At 38.6% G+C, this 24,104-nt stretch overlaps 1 protein-coding gene across 1 annotated transcript in view; it reads right to left on the bottom strand.

Annotated features, from left to right (window-relative positions):
- Positions 1 to 14,437: 14,437 nt before the first annotated feature.
- znf385d (zinc finger protein 385D) overlaps positions 14,438 to 24,104 on the bottom strand; it is a 204,093-nt gene continuing 194,426 nt past the window's right edge. Inside the window, 2 exon segments of the mRNA XM_051866216.1 lie at positions 14,438 to 15,891; positions 20,076 to 20,177. Coding sequence (XP_051722176.1) covers positions 15,667 to 15,891; positions 20,076 to 20,177 — 327 coding nt within the window. The 3' untranslated portion in view covers positions 14,438 to 15,666.

Here is a 24,104-nt window from a genome sequence, read left to right as displayed (position 1 = left end):
TGAAATAATGTTTGCTTTTTTGAGGGGAAATTACCCAGTTTGAGGAGATGAAGTATTTTTAGTTGAGCTCTGCGACAGTGAAACCCTGAATATTGTGATGAAACATGCACCATCAGCTTTTCCAGGGTATGTTTCGTCAACAATTCTTATGGTATTTTGCTGTAAGACTGTAATTCTGTATCCTGCTATTGGCGCAGAAATTACACATTTTAAGTGTTTTAACCCTGTAAAGCCTGACCCATGAAATAATAGGCAGATATACATACAGTACAAGTCAAAAGTTTGGACACATTACTATTTTTAATGTTTTTAAATTAAGTGTCTTCTGCTCATCGAGGCTGCATTTATTTGATCAAAAATGCAGAAAAAAAACAGTAATATTGTGAAATATTATTACAATTTAAAATAATGGTTTTTTATTTTAATATACTTTAAAATATAATTTATTTCTGTGATCAAAGCTGAATTTTCAGCATCATTACTCCAGTCTTCAGTGTCACATGACCCTTCAGAAATCATTCTAATATGATGATTTATTATCATGTTTATTTAAAATAGAAATCTTTGGTAACAACATACACTACCGTTCAGAAGTGTGGGGTCTGAACGTGTTAATAGATTGTGTTAATTGTGGCCAACATGTTTTGGAGAAAAACATTTATTTCATAATGTGATTTCCCCCCCACTTTCAATTCTTTTCCTTCAATGAAAGGTTATAATTTTGGGAATTTTTTTAATGAAAGATCAAAAGGATAAACAATGCAGATTTATTTTCACAGCCGCCTTTGCTCATAATTACTAAGGGTGCCAATAATTGTGGAGGGAAATATATATATATATATATATATATATATATAGAAAGGGAACATTTTATTGAACCTTTAGACAAAATATTTTTCAGAATCTAAAAAAAGTTTGCATATGTGGTTTATGTTTTGTATCATATTTGATTCATCAGGCTTTTATGACTTGTATAGTATGAAATATTGAGGAGCTCATATGGGAGGGAAAAAAGCACCTTTGTTTTATTCAGAGGCCCAAAAATATGGATGCATTATGCATGAAAAATATTTGGTGCATATGCTGATATTTGTATGGCCAAATGTAAATCTTTATAGCAGTATACTTACATAAAATAGGCTAAATGTCAGCTGCCACTCTATATCTCCTAATAATACATAGTAAGAAGATATTGAACAAATAAGAGATGAACAAATAAACCTTCCTCAAAAGGCTGATGATCATATTTGATACTCAACTTGATTTTTCTAAACAATGATGTGTGGATAATCAAGTAAACCTAAGTTGCTTCAGTCCAGTAAGTGTTCTTCTTGAAATATTACTAACAATATAAAAGTTATTCAGTTATAAAGATTACACCCTGAAAATAATAACCATTTGAATTTCAGGTAAACACCATTTTGTCTGTAGGCCTAATTTTCAAGTAGGTTTTCAAAGAAAATCACCTGTTCACCTGTCTCCTCTTTAACTTTAATAGTTGTGCATATGCAGACTGTTTACTGACTAAAACTTAATTTTGTCAGCGTTAAAGGCTTTCTCCTTACCCGCACATGCTCCTCCTGTCCAGCAGATGGCAGCAGGACGCTTCTCCAGCTGTGCGCTGTGTGGTGGTTGTTTCTCCTTGTAAGAAAACTCAAACTTTACTCAGTTAAAAGTGCTTAAAAGGTTTTCCAATGTGAGTCTCTCTGGGCTTTTCTAAAGAGCTCAGCTGCCCTCCAGTCAGATTGAATCAAGGCAATTTGGTGTCCAGGTGATGCAAATTACCCAGAGGCCATTGTGGTTTGTGTGAATCAAAATCAATATGCATGCAAATTGGACATGGCCCAATTCATCTGGGTCCATCTGCACATCCTTACAAGTAATCACTGATTCAGAAAACTTTGGGAAAAAACAGGCTACAGAATGAAATAAATAAATAAAAGTTTAAGTATAGCATATGAATTAATGTGATTTAATCTGTTCAAAATTGTTTAGAGGAATTCACCTGCTTTTTGCATTTTCTCACAAAAATGTAAGACTGTGTACAGTCATGTCAACTATTTAATAAACATTTAAAAAATCTAGCATTAACTTCAATGAATAAATGAATGAACTGAGACCACTAGATGACTATCAGCTGTTGTTATAGCTACAATTGGACCTACTTAAATAAGGAAAAATACCTAAAAATCCCAAACAATATGAACAAGGGTGCTGAGTGATATATAAAAAGTAAAGTTTCTTCTAAAATGGAGCTAATTTGTGTTAAAATGGTCCTTGATTATGATTTCTAGATATATTGGACATATTAGATATTTCTAAGATTAACATGACGGCACATGCTAGTCGATGAGTTGAATCAACTCCACAGCAACTACATAAATTTATCCACTACCCATTCAGAAACGTCTAAAAGTTGTAACTTCTTCCTGAGTCTCTCCATCAGTGTCGACTCCGGTTTGAACAATGTAAGGCTGAACACCGTTACTGACAATCCTCATTTTGGCTGCGTGAGATTCTCCAGCTTTGTTGTTGTTGAGCGACCGAAGCACGAGCTGTTAAAGCTCCGCCCTCTTCTGGAAAGGGGGCCGGGAGCAGCAGCTCATTTGCATTTAAAGGGACACACACAAAAACTGTGTGTTTTTGCTCACACCCGAATAGAGGCAAATTTGACAAGCTATAATAAATGATCTGTGGGGTATTTTGAGCTGAAACTTCACAGACACATTCTGGGACACCAGAGACTTATATTACATCTTGTGAAAAGCAGCATTATAGGTCCCCTATTCTAGTAATAATCTCTGTAATTTTCTGAGTAGAAATGCTGCTATTTTCTTAACTAATGACAGGTTGAATTGTGGGACATGTTTTGGCCCGTGCCTCAAAAATCAGCAATATTAAAGGCGGTGCTGCTGTCGCTAATTTATTGTTCCTGTGAACGTTTGGACATTGAAACAACAAGGTGACATTGTGGACATCCGAGTTGTTTTCTGCCGTGATATGCATCTCCTGTCGCTCTTGTCACCCGCAGCCCTGAAATGACACCGCTCTGACAGTCCTATTAAGATGATAACTCTGCCCGCTGCATATATTACTGTCACTCCACTCACCGTTTCATCCCCGCTGAATGAAAAGAACCAGGTGATTGTGTCAAACAGGCCCCGTTGCAGAGAGGGTATCAGATATACCTGTAGAACCTGTGACCAGATTTTTGAACTCTCAAACCAGGATGTAATGTTTGAGGATGTTCAGCCCACTATTGTGTTGGTTTTTAGACCCCTGAAGGTGTGCTGTGGTATCTGCACCAAGATGTTAGCAGCAGATCCTTTAAGTCCTGTAAGTGCATCCTGGTGCCATGTGTTCGCCACGTAAGTGACGCACATGCACCCAGCCTTCTTCCATTGCTCTGTGGTCCAGTTCTGATGCTCACGTATCCACTGTTGGGGCTTTCGGCAGTGGACAGGGGTCAGCATGGGCACCCTGACTGGTCTGCAGCTATGCAGCTCCATACACAACAAACTGTGATGCACTGTGTATTCTGACACCTTTCTATCAGAACCAGCATTAACTGAGCAATCTGAGCTACAGTAGCTCGTCTGTTGGATCGGACCACACGGGCCAGCCTTCGCTCCTCACGTGCATCAATGAGCCTATGACCCTGTCGGCGGTTCACCACTGTTCCTTCCTTGGAGCACTTTTGATAGATACTGACCACTGCAGACCGGGAGCACCCCACAAGAGCTGCAGTTTTGGAGATGCTCTGACCCAGTCATCTAGCATCACAATTTGGTCCTCGTCAAATTCGCTCAAATCCTTACGCTTGCCCATTTTTCCTGCTTCCAACACATCAACTTTGAGGACAAAATATTCACTTGCTGCCTAAGTGTTGATATCCACCCACTAACAGGTGCCGTGATGAAGAGATAATCAGTGTTATTCACTTCAGCTGTCAGTGCTCATAATGTTATGCCAGATCGGTGTACATTGTTATGTGTCAATTTAAAACAGTGTTCCATTATGTTCCAATTATGTGTGCGTTCTTGAAATTGGAACAAAATGGAACAGACTGCGTTAAACTGGAAAAGTTCCTGATAAATTGAAACATCTAGTCACTCTAAGTATCTAATAATAAACTTACAAGTAATTGTTGTAATTCTTTTATAAAAATGTCATGATGTACTCCGCCCCTTTTTGGCTAATGTCACCAAGCCCTCTTACCCTTCCTAACGTCTCCCAATCAACTACTTGACTGCATTCTGGAACGTAACACAACTTTGCACCATCCAGTCTATTCCTGAAGGATAAAATCAAGTTCTATTCTGTTTTCTCATTGAATGTCCTGTTTCAATCAGAAAAAGCATCAGATTTTGGAGGTAAAATGTGTTGCAGATGTCAAAAACAGTGCACAGGACTAAACAGCCTTCAATAAGATGTCATGTCAAGTAATCCTATACGATAAATTGCAAATCTAATCATGCATGCATTTGTCATTTGCACATTTCCCAAAATAGGTCCTGATCTGCTTGGAAACAGCTGTCCTCTGAACCAAAACCGCCGTTGCTGTCATGCATAAAGCCCTAGCAACAGTTGCCATGTAATACTGCAGACAGTGTGAATAACCCCTCAACTTCTTAATGTTTTCCATAAAAACTTTATAATGTTTGCCTTAAGGGTGGATTAAGGAATATGGAGGGTGGGAAAAAAACATAAAATCGATCGTTAGGAGGACATCTCAAGGGTCTAGGAAAGAAAAGCCCAAATGGCCTCAGATGTTTCCAGTTCATTTCCATAGGAGATAAAGTGTGTTTTTACAGGCGTGATGTGAGTTTTTTTCCCCCACTAAAGGCCTTAAAGGAATAGCTCACCCTCAGGCTAGTATTTCATGCTTTTTCAGTGAAACATAAAAGAAAGTAAGTTCTGCGGGTTTGGAACGACACAAAGGTGAGAGAATTTGGAGTGAACTATACCTTTAAGTGCACTCGCTCTTTGACTGCTCTGCATTTGGGTTATTTAGCAAATGCATTTTTGATGACCTTCCCTGCTTTTCAAAGAATTGCTCTGGTTTAATGACACTGAAAGCTGCCAGTGAGAGCTCTGGAGGTTAATGATAGCTAAACAGAACAAGGCATAATTTCTGTCACGGCTTTAGTGCTGGAGCCACAGGCGGCAGTAAACCTTCGCTGTAATGTACAGTTACTCTTAACTTTAGGACAGCTTTTATTGTGTTCAAACGCATGATCTGCTCCGTATAACTCTTAAGTGTGCGCTGCATACACAGTGATCATGCATAATGCATCCAGACTAAAAAGAATATTAAAATAGGTATGTGCAAATGGACATTAATACAATTAGCTGCAAATGGCTCAATGGCACCAACATTGCTATTTAACCGAATCATTATTTTATACAGAAGATGGTTGGCAGTATATATTCTGTTTTGAATAGTTGTTTCTGTAGTTGAATGCATTTTTTCCCCATTGATTGTTTAAGGGATTTTATATCTGGACTCCTGTAGTTTTGGCTGAACTGCCACACTATAATCAAACCCAGTGTTTTACACTTTCAGTTCTCATCCAAAATACAATTATTGACCTATTTTCAGCTGCACACATCCAGATCCCTAATCGACATCAAGGTGTCGGTTTCAGAACCAGCATATTTCAGAATTATGAACTGTAATGAAATTATCAAGTCAAAAAGTGATATTTTAAAATTGAGTTGTTGTCAGAGAAAATATTGACACTGCTTTCAAGTATCACAAAGCCAGAGTGTTGCTATTTGATTGCTGAGGTTTTCTGAGTGGTTGCCAGGGCGTTGGTATGTGGTTACTAAGGCATTCTGAGTGGTTGCCATTGCACTGCAGTTGCTAAGGTGTTCTGAGTGGTTGCCAGGGCGTTGGTATGTGGTTACTAAGGCATTCTGAGTGGTTGCCATTGCTCTGCAGTTGCTAAGGTGTTCTGAGTGGTTGCCAGGGTGTTGGTATGTGGTTACTAAGGCATTCTGAGTGGTTGGTTGCCATTGCACTGCAGTTGCTAAGGTGTTCTGAGTGGTTTCCAGGGTGTTTCTTTGTGGTTAAGATGTTCAGAGGGGTTGCCATGGTGTTCTGAGTGGTTACCAGGGCGTTGCTATGTGGTCACTAAGGCATTCTGAGTGGTTGCCATTGTGCAGCAGTTGCTAAGGTGTTCTGAGTGGTTGCCAGGGCATTGCTATGTGGTCACTTAGGCATTCTGAGTGGTTGCCATTGTGCTGCAGTTGCTAAGGTGTTCTGAGTGGTTGCCAGGGCGTGGCTATGTGGTTATTAAGACGTTCAAAGGGGTTGCCAAGGTGTTCTGAGTGGTTGCCAGGGCATTGGTATGTGGTCACTAAGGCATTCTGAGTGGTTGCCATTGCACTGCAGTTGCTAAGGTGTTCTGAGTGGTTTCCAGGGTGTTTCTTTGTGGTTAAGATGTTCAGAGGGGTTGCCAAGGTGTTTTGAGTGGTTACCAGGGCGTTGCTATGTGGTTATTAAGATGTTTAGAGGGGTTGCCGTTGTGCTGCAGTTGCTAAGGTGTTCTGAGTGGTTGCCAGGGTATTGCTATGTGGTCACTAAGGCATTCTGAGTGGTTGCCATCGTGCTGCAGTTGCTAAGGTGTTCTGAGTGGTTGCCAGGGCATTGCTATGTGGTTATTAAGACGTTCAAAAGGGGTTGCCAAGGTGTTCTGAGTGGTTGCCAGGGCATTGCTATGTGGCCACTAAGGCATTCTGAGTGGTTGCCATTGTGCTGCAGTTGCTAAGGTGTTCTGAGTGGTTGCCAGGGCGTTGGTATGTGGTCACTAAGGCATTCTGAGTGGTTGCCATTGCACTGCAGTTGCTAAGGTGTTCTGAGTGGTTTCTAGGGTGTTTCTTTGTGGTTAAGATGTTCAGAGGGGTTGCCATGGTGTTCTGAGTGGTTACCAGGGCATTGCTATGTGGTCACTAAGGCATTCTGAGTGGTTGCCATTGTGCTGCAGTTGCTAAGGTGTTCTGAGTGGTTGCCAGGGCATTGCTATGTGGTTATTAAGATGTTCAGAGGGGTTGCCGTTGTGCTGCAGTTGCTAAGGTGTTCTGAGTGGTTGCCAGGGCGTTGGTATGTGGTCACTAAGGCATTCTGAGTGGTTGCCATTGCACTGCAGTTGCTAAGGTGTTCTGAGTGGTTTCCAGGGTGTTGCTATGTGGTTATTAAGATGTTCAGAGGGGTTGCCAAGGTGTTCTGAGTGGTTACCAGGGCATTGCTATGTGGTTATTAAGACGTTCAGAGTGGTTGCCAGGGTGTTGCCATGTAAAATAATGGCACCACTTTCAAGTATCATAAAGCCAGAGTGTTGCTATCCAATTGCTGAGGCTTTCTGAATGGTTGTCGGGCTATTGCTATGTGGTTAAGACGTTCAGAGTGGTTACCAAGGTGTTCTGAGTGGTTGCCAGAATGTTGCTATGTGGTCACTGCAGTTGCTAAGGTGTTCTAAATGGTTGCCAGGGCGTTGCTATGTGGTTATTAAGAAGTTTAGAGTGGTTACGAAGGTGTTAAGTGGTTGCCAGGGCGTTGCTATATGGTTATTAAGACGTTCAAAATGGTTACCAAGGTGTTCTGAGTGGTTGCCAGGATGTTGCTATGTGGTCACTAAGGCATTCTAAATTGTTGCCAGGGTATTGCACTGCAGTTGCTAAGGTGTTCTAAATGGTTGCCAGGGCGTTGCTATGTGGTTAAGATGTTCAGAGTGGTTACCAAGGTGTTCTGAGTGTTTGCCAGGGCATTGCTATGTGGTTATTAAGAAGTTTAGAGTGGTTACGAAGGTGTTTAGTGGTTGCCAGGGCGTTGCTATATGGTTATTAAGACGTTCAAAATGGTTACCAAGGTGTTCTGAGTGTTTGCCAGGGTGTCGCTATGTAGTTAAGATGTTCAGAGTGGTTGCCAGGGTGTTGGTATGTGGTCACTAAGACATTCTGAGTGGTTGCCAGGGTACTGCGCAGCATTTGCTAAGGTGTTCTAAATGGTTGCCAGCGTGTTGCTATGCAATTGCTAAGGAGTTCTTAGTGGTTGTCATGAAGTTGCTGTGCGGTTCTGAGAAGTTGTCAGGGCGTTGCTATGCAGTTGCTAAGGGGTCCTGAGAGGTTGCCAGGGAATTGTAATGTAGTTGCTCTAAATAGTTGCCAGTGAATTGCTATGAGTTTGCTATGGGAGTGGTTATTTCTACGTAAATGCATATTTATTATTCAAAAGAGTCCATATTTTGTACTTGTTTTTCATTTGAAAATAGTGTGTGATTGGTTAGAAAAGTAAAAGCACACCTCTCCTCAACAACAATGATATGAGATATTCACATTAATAGAAACAAGGACAAGTCACATGTCTAAATGCAATATACTTATGACTAGAGGCTTGTTCAAATCCCAAAGTATGAGCAACAGTAATAGAGATACTTGACCACAAAATAATCAGAATGACCCTCTTCTAAGCTCACAGCCGCTGCTCCACATAAATGACCCTTCTCGAGTCACTGTCATAAATTACTCTATTTTTCTTGCTTAAAAGCAGACTTCAGCTCCCTTATTAAGACCTGTAATTGGGCATACCAGGTACACCACTGATGTTATCCATCATCTCGAGCGCTTCAACGTTTCAAGCAATGCCTAAAATTTAAGAGAGTCCTGTTGACATTGCAGGCACAAGATGTGCTTTACGCTTAACGCATTCTGCCGGCTTTGGTGTTTCTCCGCACGGCTTCAGGGATGAAGACGGGCTCGACGTACTTAGCAGGCTCCGCTATAAACCTGCAGGAATAAAGAGAACTTGCTCCTCTTGGACTTGAATGCTAATTACTGCATTTGTCATGATCAGGAATCAAAGCGGCACACGGGCGACCGGAGCGCTTGAATTTCCCCGCTCGTCCTCCGAGGATCGTCATGTTCCATTAGTCTTCTTTAGATCTCCCTGCAGGCACTCGAAGAGAAGTGCGAGGCTTCAAGTGCTGAGTAAAGTGTTCTGGGATTGTATGAAAAATGGATTTCTGGAAATAAATCACCACGTGAATGACGTCCCGCACACACAAGGCCTTCTCAAAACATCTCGTGATTCAAATGCATTATGAATGCTTTCAAAATACCGTTTGCAGAGAAATGAAATTTCCATTTGAAACGAACATGGATGCACATTTTTCCACAACCACTTTTCAGAGAGTCTGACAGCGTTATTAAAGGAATAGTTCACCAAGAAATTAACATTCTGTCATCACGTCACTGAACCGCTAATACTTTTTTTGTGGAACACAAATGAAAGTCTCAAAAACCTAGTGAACTGTAGTACTTACACAGGCAACTAAGGCTGTGTCATAACCAAAATTAAACCTCATTTATCACACACTTTTAACTTTCTACATATGCATCATACAGGGGTAACAGGGGTGACATTTTTCATCCTGGCCATTAGAGGGCAATAGAGAGAGAAAATGGTTTTAAGAAGGTTTCCTGTAATAGAGAGGAAAAGAGGGCATGGTGATTAATGCTGCGTCCCAATTCGCATACTATCCATCCTAAGTAGTATTTGAAATTAAAATTAGTGTTCCAAATCATAATATGTTGAAATGTGTATTCCAAAGATACCCGGATAGTCTACTTTTTCCGGTTAGAATCCGAAGTGCAGATCCGTTCACACTTTAACAGCTAATATTGCCCACAACCCATTGTGCATTGGATGAGGATTCGATTAGAACTACAAACACGAGTAAAATGTGTTAAAAAACTACAAACATGGCGGATTTTAGGGCGTAGTATAATTAGGTGAATTGGGATGCAGCAGGAGTCTGTTTGTGGTGTGAAAGAATGCCAGAAATCACCTTGTGTTCGGGGAGTAAATTTTAATTCAATCAAACAAACTATTAATGTGGCAATACTTTATTATTTTGCGTTTGAATTTGATGTATTGGTTGTTGGTTTGTTCTAAGCATTGAGTTTTGTGTTTTGTTATGCTGTTTTTGGGTCCGTCAGTGTGTTAATTGTTACCATCTAGTGCTTCAATATACGAAAGGTCCTGGGTTGAGCCTTTTGGGTCATTTTTCGAGTTTTTGGGTAGTTGTGGTGTTACCCAGATCCTGGGTCAGATGTAAAAACCCAGTGTTTGGGTAGTTTTTGTGTAACTCAGCTCCTAGGTCAGAGATAATAACCCAGGGGTTGAGTTATTTATTATGGGCTTTTTGCGCCCTCTTCAGGAGAGAGCAGTGCAGCTCCGTCAATTTGGTGCGTGTCTTCTGTAAAATACAGGTATGTTTTATTTTATCTAAAAATGAGTTAATATATATATATATATATGTATAGCTAAAATATGTTATCAGAACTGTACACTGATTATTTATGGACAGGTTATGGAGTCAGCCACAGCATATTTTGGCTAGTGAAACACAGACGGCGGTCTGAAGTTAGCAGTTCCCCCGCCTAACGCGATCCATCTCCGGCACGAGATCCAGCGCCTTTACGGTGGAAACGGGACAACAGAGACTGGTCGATTACACTTGAATTACTTCTAAATGTTTAATTTTTACTTCTAATAATTGTTAAACAAGCTTAAATGTAGCCAATATGTATTAAAAACGATATAAAATATGATCGAAAATAAAATTATGCAAACCAGTGGTTGTGTGGAGTATTTAAAAAAAGTTTAGAGTATTTAAATTAATCCGTAAACATTAATTCATGTATGAAGTAAAAAAAAAGAAGCAGCAGCTTTTAGTGAAAATGTATTTAACCTAATTTCTGTCTATGTTCTGTCTTATATTTACCCAGCCCTTGAGCTGTTTTTAACCCAGAGTTTTTAGAGTTTGTTGTTCACTCCCTTATTAAGACCCCTACAGTTATTTTAAACACAACCATTAGCAAAAGTGAATCCCCCATTTTATGTAACTTGTCTAAAATTAAGGCGAGGTAGTTACAATGGGAGACCCAACTCACATTTGAGGGTAAATTATCTGTAAATATCTTAAATTACAGTCTTTTCCTCACACAAAACCATCGCATGGCTTCAGAAGACTTTAAATATAGCACACGTGTCATATGGACTGCTAGATGTATAAGCTTTCAATAGCATATAGTAGTTTGGAACAAGTTTGATTATATGAGGAGAACGGATGCATTTACATGTCAAAACCTGAATGTTCCATCCACAGCACTTTTTTTTTTTTTTAATTTATGCTCTAAAAAACAACAAAATAAAAAAGTTGGATAATTGGAATCTGATTTGGCTCCATGTTCGGATAAAATACAACCTGTCTTCTATCAGGGAACTGACCTTCCTCTGATACAGAACACACTGACTCCTACATGCAGATGTTCACCATTATGGTTTGAGAGACAGCAAGACGACGCCAAGCATTTCACTCTCCGCGAGCATTGCTGTTGGTTCGTCAAACCGCTGGCTCCGTCGCTTCTGGACTGCCGCACCTGCCGCTTTTCAGCACAGATCAAGTCATAGCACGGATTTATGCAAGAGGTTTCGAGAAAGTTCACGAGAAAGTCCACGTCTGCTGACTTATGAGCTTTTGACAAATGTGACTCATACAGGAATGTCAGAAAAGTGAAATTGATGGCAGCGGCGTTTCATAACGCGCACAGAACCTCCTGGAAACCAACGCTTGTTTAAAAACACCGTTTATATTGGCTTTTTATGGGCACTTTTGTTTTGTTTTGAAAAGAGGCAAATTGTAGATTTGGTGATTAGTGACTGCAAGTATGACTCATTTTTACCGTCTCGTGGACCAAAACAAGCAAAGTCGAGATAATTGGCGTGCACTTTTTGTTCTCTCAACACAATCCATTAAAGCAACAGTTCACCCTCGAAATGATCATTTTGTCATATATACTCACTCTCAACCGCAGGTCATTTCTTCTGTGAGACACAAAAATACGTCATACAAAATGTCTTAACTTTGTTTTGTCACGCAATCGAGGGGTATGTCTCAATCAGCTCCACAGTTCAGTAGTCAGGGCACTGATCAGGGAGTCGGCCATTTTAAGGGTTGTTTCAATCGCAGAATCCTCCCAGGGCACTGAAACGTTCGCTCCCTAAAAAATACCACAGTGCACCGTTAAAACCAGGGAGCATCGATGCTCACTATGCTCCCTTAACTGAAGCGCGAAACTTAAATCACGTGAGCCAACTCACTACATTACCGTTTTTAAAAATACAAACCATTATTTTATTATATTTCAACATATCGCTAGACAGGTAATGAACATAATCTAGCTAACATTTATAATTTACGGCTGAAATGTTGCACGTATATGTAACAAGCAAATAATTTATCATAATATACTTTAAATAACATTACAAGTAATGTCAGATAGATATCAGCTCTGCTGTTGTTCATAGTGATGTTGTACAATGAGGACGTTGTCACGTCGCCGGAAATAGAGTCATAAGTGTCACAATATGTAGTGAACCAGCGTCCTTTACTGTCCTTACCAGTGCCCGATTTCGTGTACACGATATACTGATTCACGAGCTCGGGAGCTAGGGAGCTGATTGAAGCCAAAGTCCCTTAAAGACAAGTCATTTCACTCGGCGGCCATCTTTGAAACGCCTCTCGGGAATGCAAGTGCAGCTCCTATCTCTTTGAATGGGGAAACATCAAATTCTCCAAAGCTGTTTGCCAAGCTTTCGATTAAATTTCATATTTGAAATCAACAATGAAATCTGACAACAACTGTCTCATAAACTGTGTTTTTAAACGCTCGAATCATGGCAAAAAACGGTATTTTTCAGGCTGGATCAAGCTAACGCGCATGCGAAGTCCTAAATGCGCGTCTCTTGTGCCTCATTTTGGAGGCACGAGTCTGACTGTTTCTATAGGAACCGGAGCTTCTAACGGCCGCTGCAGTGACGCGATGACTTTACCAATCGGCTACTGGCTGTTATTTAGAAGGCGGGACTTATTCCGCCATATTGCGCATTGCATTTTCTCCCATTCAAAACAATACGAGTGACGTGTCTTGTGTTATTCTATAGTCTTTGATTGAAACACACCCAAGCTTGATGTTTTACGGCAAACGTGATTGGTTTTCAAGTGTCACATGATTGAAAATTCGCAAATACTACAAATTTTCTACTTTTATGATACCTTTAAGGCCATTTTACCTTGGTTTACCTGCATCATATTTTTGTGGAAACAGTCATACATTTTTTTTTTTCTTCAGGATTCTTTGGTGAAAAGAAAGTTCTACAGAACAGCATTTATTTGAAATAAAAACTTTTGTAATATTATAAATGTTTACTTTACTTTTGATCAATTTAATGCATCCTTGCTGAATAAAAGTATTATTATTATTATTAAATCTTTTGAAAGTTGTGTGTACAGGTATATGGCGTACAGGCCTTGGAAACGGGAATACAGGGCGGGATATATCTAGTAGCCCCTCCCCTTTTTTCAAAATAGCCAATAGCGTTTCACCTAGATCACAGCTCGGCCAGAGACGTTGAGCTCGTAAAACCCAATTTTCCTCAATCTCTAACCGTTTCTCCTCCATATTGCTTTAAAATATAGCATTGTTTGTAGAATTCAAACGTATCCGAACGTTTTGTGGTCTGTGCCGACTCGCGCATATGATCGGACTACATGTGCTCGCGCTGCGGCGGTCCACGTGACACTAACGTGAAAACGGACTTCATTCAAGTCAGTGGAAAGCATATTTACACTGTCTGAATCGTTCCCTATCCTCTAGTGCACTGTGCCATTCACCATGTAGAAACTAGTAAATATGTGAACAAATGACCGATTTCAGCCGCAGCTTCAGTGTCTGTTTATAGTGTAGGAGGGGGCGGGACTTCAGATTCTAGAGAGCATTTGATTGGATTTGATAAGAAGTTGAAGTCCGTGGTGATGTCTTGAAAATCCGTGATCCATTTTAGCGGAAGTGAGAGGCTGTAATGCTGCCTTCAGGTTGGACCTGGTAATATCCCAAATTAAATGTCCCACTTCAGACCTCAGTGAGTTCCAGTCACTCATCCGTCACGTTCACATGTTGACCACAAGACATAAAAACACCTGACGAAAAGCAAAAACGAAGGTAACATTACATGAACTTAATGTCTAATGTTAATGTTTGTTTTTACGTTCATTTTATTTGGAATCAGGACACGCCGACATCTTGGAAGTGACGTCAAATGATGCGTCTCGCTGAGGTACCCCGAGTTCACACGCCAAATGTCCGACTTTGACTGGCATTCCAGACGTTATTTCCTAGAAGGAGGTGGGAGAAATCCAAAATCCGATGTGTCTGGAACGCAGCATAAGTTTTGAATGCTTATATCTCGTAAAAGCGATTTTTGCCATTGTTTTAGAACATATCTTATTCACAACGTTAAGGCTAACATATTCATACTAATAGCTAAAAAAAAAAAAACTTAAATTTTGATTTAATTTTTTCAAACAAGCAATTTAACAAAGCAGGATTCTTTATTTGAAACTGTTTGTCGGTTTTCACATTGCAAGAAGAGACAGACAAGCTTTGTGGCCCCAGTAGCTCATGTAATATTCATGAGATGTTTCCAGGGATGGCTTCAGGTGAAAAGCCCGTTAACTCACGGCCACATACAAACACACACGCAAACACACTCCTACAAATTTACATATTCATCTGTTTTGCAAACATCCCACTATATTTTTTAACCTTGCTTTGACATGAATCAGCAGCATTTTACTTTGGAAATCACCCACTTATCTTTCCCTCACATTCTGCTGTACACACACACACACACACTCACAAACTGGTACAACAGGGCTTAATTTGTATCGGAAAAAGCTGGATCTGGAATCTCTGGAATTGGACTGTAATCTATTTTAGTACTAGTGACCAGTTTTTGAAAGTGTGAAACTGACTTTTTCTGTCTTTGACGTCAGCAGCCAATCAGAATTAACATGAAATTGTTTTCCTGCTCTAGCATGCTCAGTCACATGGTTATTTACAGCTCAGATGATTGGCTGAAACTTCCAAAGTCCAAAACATGCCAAATCCATCATTCTGTGACTTCTTAAAGGACCCTTTTCAGTTTTTTTTTTTAATATTTTCATTTTTAAACAATATTATGTTACATTACCTTGGCATTAAAGACTGTAGACTAGTTATCGCTGCTGCATGAGGGTTTCTAACACAAATTATGACAAATTTGACATCTTTTTCTCTTCTAAACAACTTAATTAATCTCTCAATATTTTTTCCTCTCTTTTGAAACACTCTTCCACTTCCACTTTTGAGAGTCCTGGAAATGTGAGAAGGGTCCGTTGACAAATTAAGCACTGAAGACCAGGTTACAGCACAACAACAGCTGGAACAGGAAGAGATCTAGTCGTCTAAAGCACTGAAATCAACAACAGAAAAGCTTAAAGTGCAAAACAGCAGAGAAATACAACTTTTCATGTTCCCAAACTCATCTTAAATTTACAAATCAATCTTGTACTCATAAGCGATGATGAAGATGATGAAATATCATCAAAAATCAAATCTTCACCGGTACATTTATAGCTTAACATCAGTATGTCATATGTAAATGACGATGCATAGTTACCTGGTTTGTGTTTTGTTTTTAAATTATTGCGATACTGCGCATTAGATCTGGGCTGCGTGCCCAGTGTGAGGTGATGGGGGTTAATGATCAAAGTTCAAAGGTCAATAAGGGGCAAACAGTACAGGTGTGTGAGCAGTCCTGATTGGCCCCGGAGCAGGGCGGAGCAGCGCAGTGGGGAGGGACTGAGTCTGAAAGAGGGCGGGGTTATGGCAGGCACGCAGCTGAAAGGCGGAGCCAACGGCGGCGGCGACAGCTGCCAGGTGGGACGGCATTATTCTGGCAGTCAGCGGTGGGCAGAGATCTTTACCGACTGCCATCTTCACCTGCTGGATAGAGAATTTGTAATTATTATATATTACACACTAGCGGTCAAAAGTTCAAATCCATTATTTTTGGTGCTCAATTATTAATCTTGAGCAGCAAATTAGAATGATTTCTGAAGGATCATGGATCAGGGTATGTACTTTTGAACTGGGTCATTTTGATAAATTCAGCTATTTTTTTGTCATGTGGACTATATGTAAACATCTGTTATGTGAAATAGCTTACTCAGGACAGTACTGAATAAAAAATAACATGCATTTCGTATGCATGATCCTTGTTAAAATCATTAAAATTTTTGCAGATTCTGCAAGGGACAATCATTATAATAAATTAACATTATAATTATTAAACTAATAATAATAAAAATCTTAATTATTGTATACTTTCATTTATTAAATGGAACTGCACTCATCTTTTCTTTTTTACTATTAACTCTTTTACCACCAGTGTTTTTTTTTTTTTTTTAAAGTTCCCAGTCAGCGCCAAAATTTTTGATTATTTTCACAAAAATTTCATGGCCCCCAAACCATTTTGTTGTATGAATATCTGAACATACACTATATCACAAGAAAGAACAGAAAATAAAATTATTCTAGCTTCATGCATTCTTTATTATTAACACTTGAAAGTGTTTTATGTTTCATAAAAAAGCAACATTTTGAACAAAAAGCTGAAGTCGGATTCGGAATGATGATCAAAACACAGATGGAGTAGATCAACATTCCAAAGCTTCACAGTTGTTTCCTATTTCTGGGTTTGACATTTCATTCAGTAAAGTTAGACAGTTTTGATTTATATACTGTTTAATGTTTGATGATCACGTTGGTTTACGTTTATAAGCAATGCTTCTATCGCTTGTTTCTGCTTCTTCTTCGCCTGTGTTTTGATCCGGAGATTCTGTACTCTTTCAGAAGATGCGTAATAGCGCCCCCTACTGTATAATCTTGAAAACAAGGAAAACTCGTCAATGGCAGGGAAAGAGTTAAGCCCAAAGTATACTTCGCTTTTTAAAAGCGTACAGTGCACGTGATGCGATTTTCGTCATCAGAAGAGTACGTGAGTACTGTACACGCACCGCCGGATTTTTGTAACCGTGCGTACTTTGTACGTGCAGGTTGCACATGCACATTTAATTTTTTTGCAGTAATTAGTTTATCCACAAGGGGGCAACCGTGCCCTGGGGGCGTCGGAACACATGCAAGCTACAGCGACAATCGAGTGCCAACACAGACGAAAGATTGTGTGAAGAGGTTAGAAAGTGCCCTCATTTGTACAACTCTGGCGTGAAAGAATACAAAGATGTTTACATGGGCTGTAACTCTTGGCGAGAGATTGCTCAAAACCGTGCATACTTTGCAAGGCTGTGCGTTCGACTGTGCAGGGCTTTCAAGTTACCACCTCTATAGAAAAAACCTTGTATATTGCTTTAAAGCAGGTACTTCAAGAATAGATTATTATAGTTTTAGTAAAATAGTAAACAATATTTCAAAATATTTAAAATCTTCCATTACATCTGTGTTCCATTATAAATGAAATCTCACTAGTAAAATCTGTAGTCAAATGGGTTGTATTTTACAGTGAAGTGACTGAAATCCATGCTGCCTACATAAAGCGATCTAAGCGATAGTTTACTATGTTCATGTTGTTCCGAACTCGTATGCGGTTGTTCCTTTCTGTGGAACACAAAACAGTTTCAATACAACAACAGATCACAGTGACCACAAGTGCCACAACAGTAGTACACATGAGTCTTCTGAAGTCATGATGTGTGTGAGGAACAGACCGAAGATCTCATTTGTGTTCACGTTGAGTTTAACAGATGTGGTCACTATGAGCTGTTGCTGCATGGAACAAATTGGAAAAAATAACAGCATATGGGTTTGGAACAACATGAGGGCTAGTAAACAATGACAGAATTTTCACTTTTGGGTGAACTATCACTTTAATAAATGGTCTTGATGTGTACAATTCATCAGGACGTGTTATTCGAAAGAAAAAATTTGTTTTGATAATCATTTATCAAAACGTAATGGCTTCCTCTGCCTCTGAAATGTCTATTTCTGCTGATGTCCTCCAGTCAAACGGATGTTGAAAAGACAATGTTATACACCACCGTTCAAATGTTTGGGGGTCAGTAAGACTTTTTTTTTTGTAAGAAATTAAGCAATTAATTAGGAAATTATGTAAAAATATTAAAGGGTTAGTTCACCCAAAAATGAAAATAATGTAATTTATTACTCACCCTCATGCCGTTCCACACCCGTAAGACCTTCGTTAACCTTCGGAACGCAAATTAAGATATTTTTGTTGAAATCCGATGGCTCAGTGAGGCCTACATAGGGAGCAATGACATTTCCTCTCTCAAGATCCATAAATGTACTAAAAACATATTTAAATCAGTTAATGTGAGTACAGTGGTTCAATATTAATATTATAAAGTGACGAGAATATTTTTGGTGCGCCAAAAAAAACAAAATAACACTGCTTCATGAAGCTTCGGAGCGTTATGAATCAGCTTGTCGAATCAGCGGTTCGAATCAGCGAAAGTCACGTGATTTCAGCAGTTTGACACGCGATCCGAATCATGATTCGACACAAAAGATTCATAACGCTCTGGAGCTTAATGAAGCAGTGTTTTGAAGTCGGCCATCACTATATAAGTCGTTATTTTGTTTTTTTGGCGCACCAAAAATATTCTCGTCGCTTTATAATATTAATATTGAACCACTGTACTCACATGAACTGATTTAAATATGTTTTTAGTACATTAATGGATCTTGAGAGAGGAAATGTCATTGCTGGCTATGGAGGCCTCACTGAGCCATCGGATTTCAACAAAAATATCTTAATTTGCGTTCCGAAGATGAACGAAGGTCTTACGGGTGTGGAACGGCATGAGGGTGAGTAATTAATGACATTATTTTCATTTTTGGATGAACTAACCCTTTAATCTGTTGTCTTGAGCAGCAAATCAGCATATTAGAATGATTTCTGAAGGATCATGTGACACTATGACATACAAAAATATATAGGCTATAGACCCATATGTATGCACAATTAATCATTAAAAGATCACAATCTCTATTCAAACACATGTAAGCTTGTTTGAAACAGCTTCACAAAGAGTCTTTTCAACTACACTGTATTGCTATTTCTGTTACAAACATCAAATAATAACTAAAGTATTGGGATAAAAGTTTATAATCCGGATATAAACACCGATGTTGCGGCAGCTGCGATCAAAATGAGTAAATGAGCTTTTAAACTAATGTTACGCTTCAAATAAAGATTGCATCTATTACACTGTTACTCCAGTAGGTGGCGACTAGTGATGGTTAAAATGTATTTGATGAGATTCGTTCAAAAACTCTGGACGAAACAATTTTTACATAATTGAATTATTTAAATTTATATTTCTTTATAGACTCATTTATAACATTTTAGACATTTATAAATAGACTAATTTATAACAGAGCTTCAAGTAAGTTACATATTATTTTGTTTGGTTGTCTAATGGGTTTTTTTTTTTAGAATCATGTGGTCTCTATGATCTCTATTATCTACATCTATCTCTAAAAAAAATCCAGATTATCCAGAGTCATAAATTAAGCTTAAAAGATTATACATCTGGCATGTAACCTATTAGCACTAATATTAAAATGTCCAGTCTTACAGACTAGGATGAAGTCTTTATGCACATTAACAAGGATTTGGGACCACTGTAATGCATTATAATGGAGGATTCTGAAATGTTTTCTTATTTTAAAAGATGTGGCGCTTCTCATCCAGTGTGCGAAGTTAAGCTTAACTGAGACTTGAGTGTTTGTAGACTTTTAAGAGGCTCAACCTTGATTTATTGCAATACTAGTTTTATTTTGATTTTAGAAAATAAACATGTGATCACTCTCCTCTCAGATCAACTGTTGTTTTTCACTGGCATTTTGGACTAGTGTATCTTTGAGCCTATACATTCAGTACGAGTAAAATGCTTAATTACTGTTAAAATCAGATACTCTAAGACTTTTACTCAAGTCATATTGGAATTGGTGACTTGTCATTTTCGCAATAAGTTATCTCTACTTTTACTGAAGCATGGATTTCAGGTACTCTTTACACCTCTGGGCCGTTCAAACAAACAGATTGCAATTGCATTTAGTGCCGCCCGTGGTACAAAGCAGGAACCTACTGTCTGTTTGGTGGGTCCTCTTTGGGTTTTGGTGTAAGGACTGAACTTGGGCTTGGCTGGTTTCCCTGCAGCTCTGTCTTTATGGCGTCTGCTGCTGATGTGCTGAGGATAAAAACACAGAAAGTGACACAGATGTGATGAGCTGACAGACACAGTTCACAGATTCTCTAACAGCGTTTAATGTTTATGAACTTTTCAGACCGAATTAAACACCGTTTTTCACTGCAGATTTTTGAATGAATTAATATTTTAATTCTTTGTCAAGTAGGTTGACAGTTTTTTTTCTGGGCAAAAAAACTCATCAACCAATGAGATACAAGACTTAAGAGTATCACTACAAAGCAGTAGACAGCTATTATTAAGTGCTGAAACCCTATTGTAATTGTTAGGATTTTTATTATTATTTTTATTCTTCCCTAAAACTGATCGTGCAGCCAAAACCGTAAGGCCGAGAGACTTTGTCAGATGGTAGAAGTCTTGCTTGCTACTCAGATACCCGGACTCGTCCAAATCGGTCAATAGGTGGCGCTACAGCGATCAAAAGCACAAAATGGCTCATAACTCCTAGACCGCTTGTCCCAGTCTCAAATGACCTATATCATTGGAAAGCTGAGTTCATGACGAACAAAACGTATATCTTCAAAAAACTACTTTTGCGAACTAGACCTAGGTTTTTCGCCCGATTGGAACCAAACCAGTGCAGAAATGTTCTCTGGAGTCAACTGTTAGTCCGATCGACTTGAAATTTTGCATGCAGTGTCTTGGCGTTTGAGCACCTATTAGACAAGGTTAACGGAGGCTGATCGGAACGAAACTCGGTGGGCATGATCGACTCATGGTCCTAGAGGTCTGTAAGAATTTTGAAAGAAATCTGCCACTAGGTGGCGCTAACGAGTTTTAAGCATCAGTAATCACGTGTTTCACAGATCCACTCAATATGCATATCAATTGATAGATCTTCTCATGCTGAACAACTTTGCCTCAATAACCAATGCTGTCAATCAAATCGTTCATTAATTATTTGCGAATATGTGAAAAACCTACTTTTGCAAACTAGTCCTAGGTTTTTCGCCTGATCGGAACGAAACCAGTGCTGGACAATTCTCTGGACTCTCTAGATCAATAATTTTTTTTAAAAAGTTGAACTTTACCCTTTGGTTCGCTATAACAGGGTCATTTAGAAAGTGGGCGTGGCTAAATATACCCAAAAGCCTATAAAGCCTAAACAAAAACTCAGAACTTCACGAAAATAGGTGAGCTCATGCAGCATATGACTCTAAACAATCACACCAACTTTTATGGAGATCGGACCATAGGTGGCACTATAACTTTTAAAAACCTTTAAAAAACATATGTTTTTGGCTGAAAATGTATATAATTCTGGGTGTGGTTGACTTATTTTCACAGGATCTATGTCTTTAGACTCCTGAATCCTTGCCAAGTCCAATGATATCAAATATGCAAGGTTTCGCCTTATGGTTTGTGCTACGTTGTGATTTAGCGCTTAAAAAACTTTTGTGAATATCTTTGAAACCGTTAGTCCGATCGAGATGAAACCAGAACCTAAGTTGGTTTACTCAGAGTAAAGGCCAAATGTCAAAATTTTGATAGGAAGTGGCAAAAAAATCCAATCAAAGTCTCTCATGGGTAATTTTTTATGCTCTCATATATATGTGTCTATAACTTCAAAATGAAATGAGGTATTTTCAACAAAATTAACATGCATATGTATGGGCACACTCTGAGGACACCCAAAAAATGTGGTGGAGAAAACCTTTAAAAACATATTTTTTCTTACTAAATTGCCTGTATTGGCTGTAAATGGTCTTTTCCATCTATGATCCAAGTGCTTACATGCTATAATAAAATATAAATATAATACCTTTTTACGCATGTGCTTAAAGGCCTTAAAGTGCTTGAACCCTGATGATTGCTACTCGCAGCTATATTTATTATTATTTTTATTATTATTATTTAAATTATTTATTTAATTTTTACCCACCAACCATAAACTATTTAAAAAAAATAATAATAATAATAATATATATATATATATATATATATATATATATATATATATATATATATATATATATATATGTATATAGTACATTAACATTAAAATTCAAAATAATTTAGCATTATAATTATTAACATAGTAATAAAAATTCTGAATTATGTTACCATCTCTATAGAATAAACCCTGTATACTAACATTAACCACTGCTTTAAAGCAGGTATAAGAGGAAAGAACTACAATCCCATGAAGCATTGCGAACAGCATAATCGAATTAAAAACTATGGAGAAATATAAAACTACTATTTACATATAACAGATACATTTACGTATATTACATATACATGTTACATATATACAGGTGCTGGTCATATAATTAGAATATCATCAAAAAGTTGATTTATTTCACTAATTCCATTCAAAAAGTGAAACTTGTATATTATATTCATTCATTACACACAGACTGATATATTTCAAATGTTTATTTCTTTTAATTTTGATGATTATAACTGACAACTAAGGAAAATCCCAAATTCAGTATCTCAGAAAATTAGAATATTACTAATGACCAATACAAAGAAAGTATTTTTAGAAATCTTGGCCAACTGAAAAGTATGAACATGAAAAGTATGAGCATGTACAGCACTCAATACTTAGTTGGGGCTCCTTTTGCCTGAATTACTGCAGCAATGCGGCATGGCATGGAGTCGATCAGTCTGTGGCACTGCTCAGGTGTTATTAGAGCCCAGGTTGCTCTGATAGTGGCCTTCAGCTCTTCTGCATTGTTGGGTCTGGCATATCGCATCTTCCTCTTCACAATACCCCATAGATTTTCTATGGGGTTGAGGTCAGGTGAGTTTGCTGGCCAATTAAGAACAGGGATACCATGGTCCTTAAACCAGGTACTGGTAGCTTTGGCACTGTGTGCAGGTGCCAAGTCCTGTTGGAAAATGAAATCTGCATCTCCATAAAGTTGGTCAGCAGCAGGAAGTATGAAGTGCTCTAAAACTTCCTGGTATACGGCTACGTTGACCTTGGACCTCAGAAAACACAGTGGACCAACACCAGCAGATGACATGGCACCCCAAACCATCACTGACTGTGGAAACTTTACACTGGACCTCAATCAATGTGGATTGTGTGCCTCTCCTCTCTTCCTCCAGACTCTGGGACCCTGATTTCCAAAGGAAATGCAAAATTTACTTTCATCAGAGAACATAACTTTGGACCACTCAGCAGCAGTCCAGTCCTTTTTGTCTTTAGCCCAGGCAAGACGCTTCTGACGCTGTCTGTTGTTCAAGAGTGGCTTGACACGACAGCTGAAACCCATGTCTTGCATACGTCTGTGCGTAGTGGTTCTTGAAGCACTGACTCCAGCTGCAGTCCACTCTTTGTGAATCTCCCCCACATTTTTGAATGGGTTTTGTTCCTCTCCAGGGTGCACTTATCCGTATTGCTTGTACACTTTTTTCTACCACATCTTTTCCTTCCCTTCGCCTCTCTATTAATGTGCTTGGACACAGAGCTCTGTGAACAGCCAGCCTCTTTTGCAATGACCTTTTGTGTCTTGCCCTCCTTGTGCAAGGTGTCAATGGTCGTCTTTTGGACAACTGTCAAGTCAGCAGTCTTCCCCATGATTGTGTAGCCTACAGAACTAGACTGAGAGACCATTTAAAGGCCTTTGCAGGTGTTTTGAGTTAATTAGCTGATTAGAGTGTGGCACCAGGTGTCTTCAAAGTTGAACCTTTTCACAATATTCTAATTTTCTGAGATACTGAATTTGGGATTTTCCTTAGTTGTCAGTTATAATCATCAAAATTAAAAGAAATAAACATTTGAAATATATCAGTCTGTGTGTAATGAATGAATATAATATACAAGTTTCACTTTTTGAATGGAATTAGTGAAATAAATCAACTTTTTGATGATATTCTAATTATATGACCAGCACCTGTATATATATATATATATATATATACATATATATGTATATATATATATATATATATATA

Source organism: Ctenopharyngodon idella, chromosome 16, assembly GCF_019924925.1.
Source record: "Ctenopharyngodon idella isolate HZGC_01 chromosome 16, HZGC01, whole genome shotgun sequence".
NCBI lineage: Eukaryota > Metazoa > Chordata > Actinopteri > Cypriniformes > Xenocyprididae > Ctenopharyngodon > Ctenopharyngodon idella.
The sequence above is the reverse complement of the archived record's forward strand: the minus strand, read 5'-3'. Positions and strand labels throughout refer to the sequence as shown.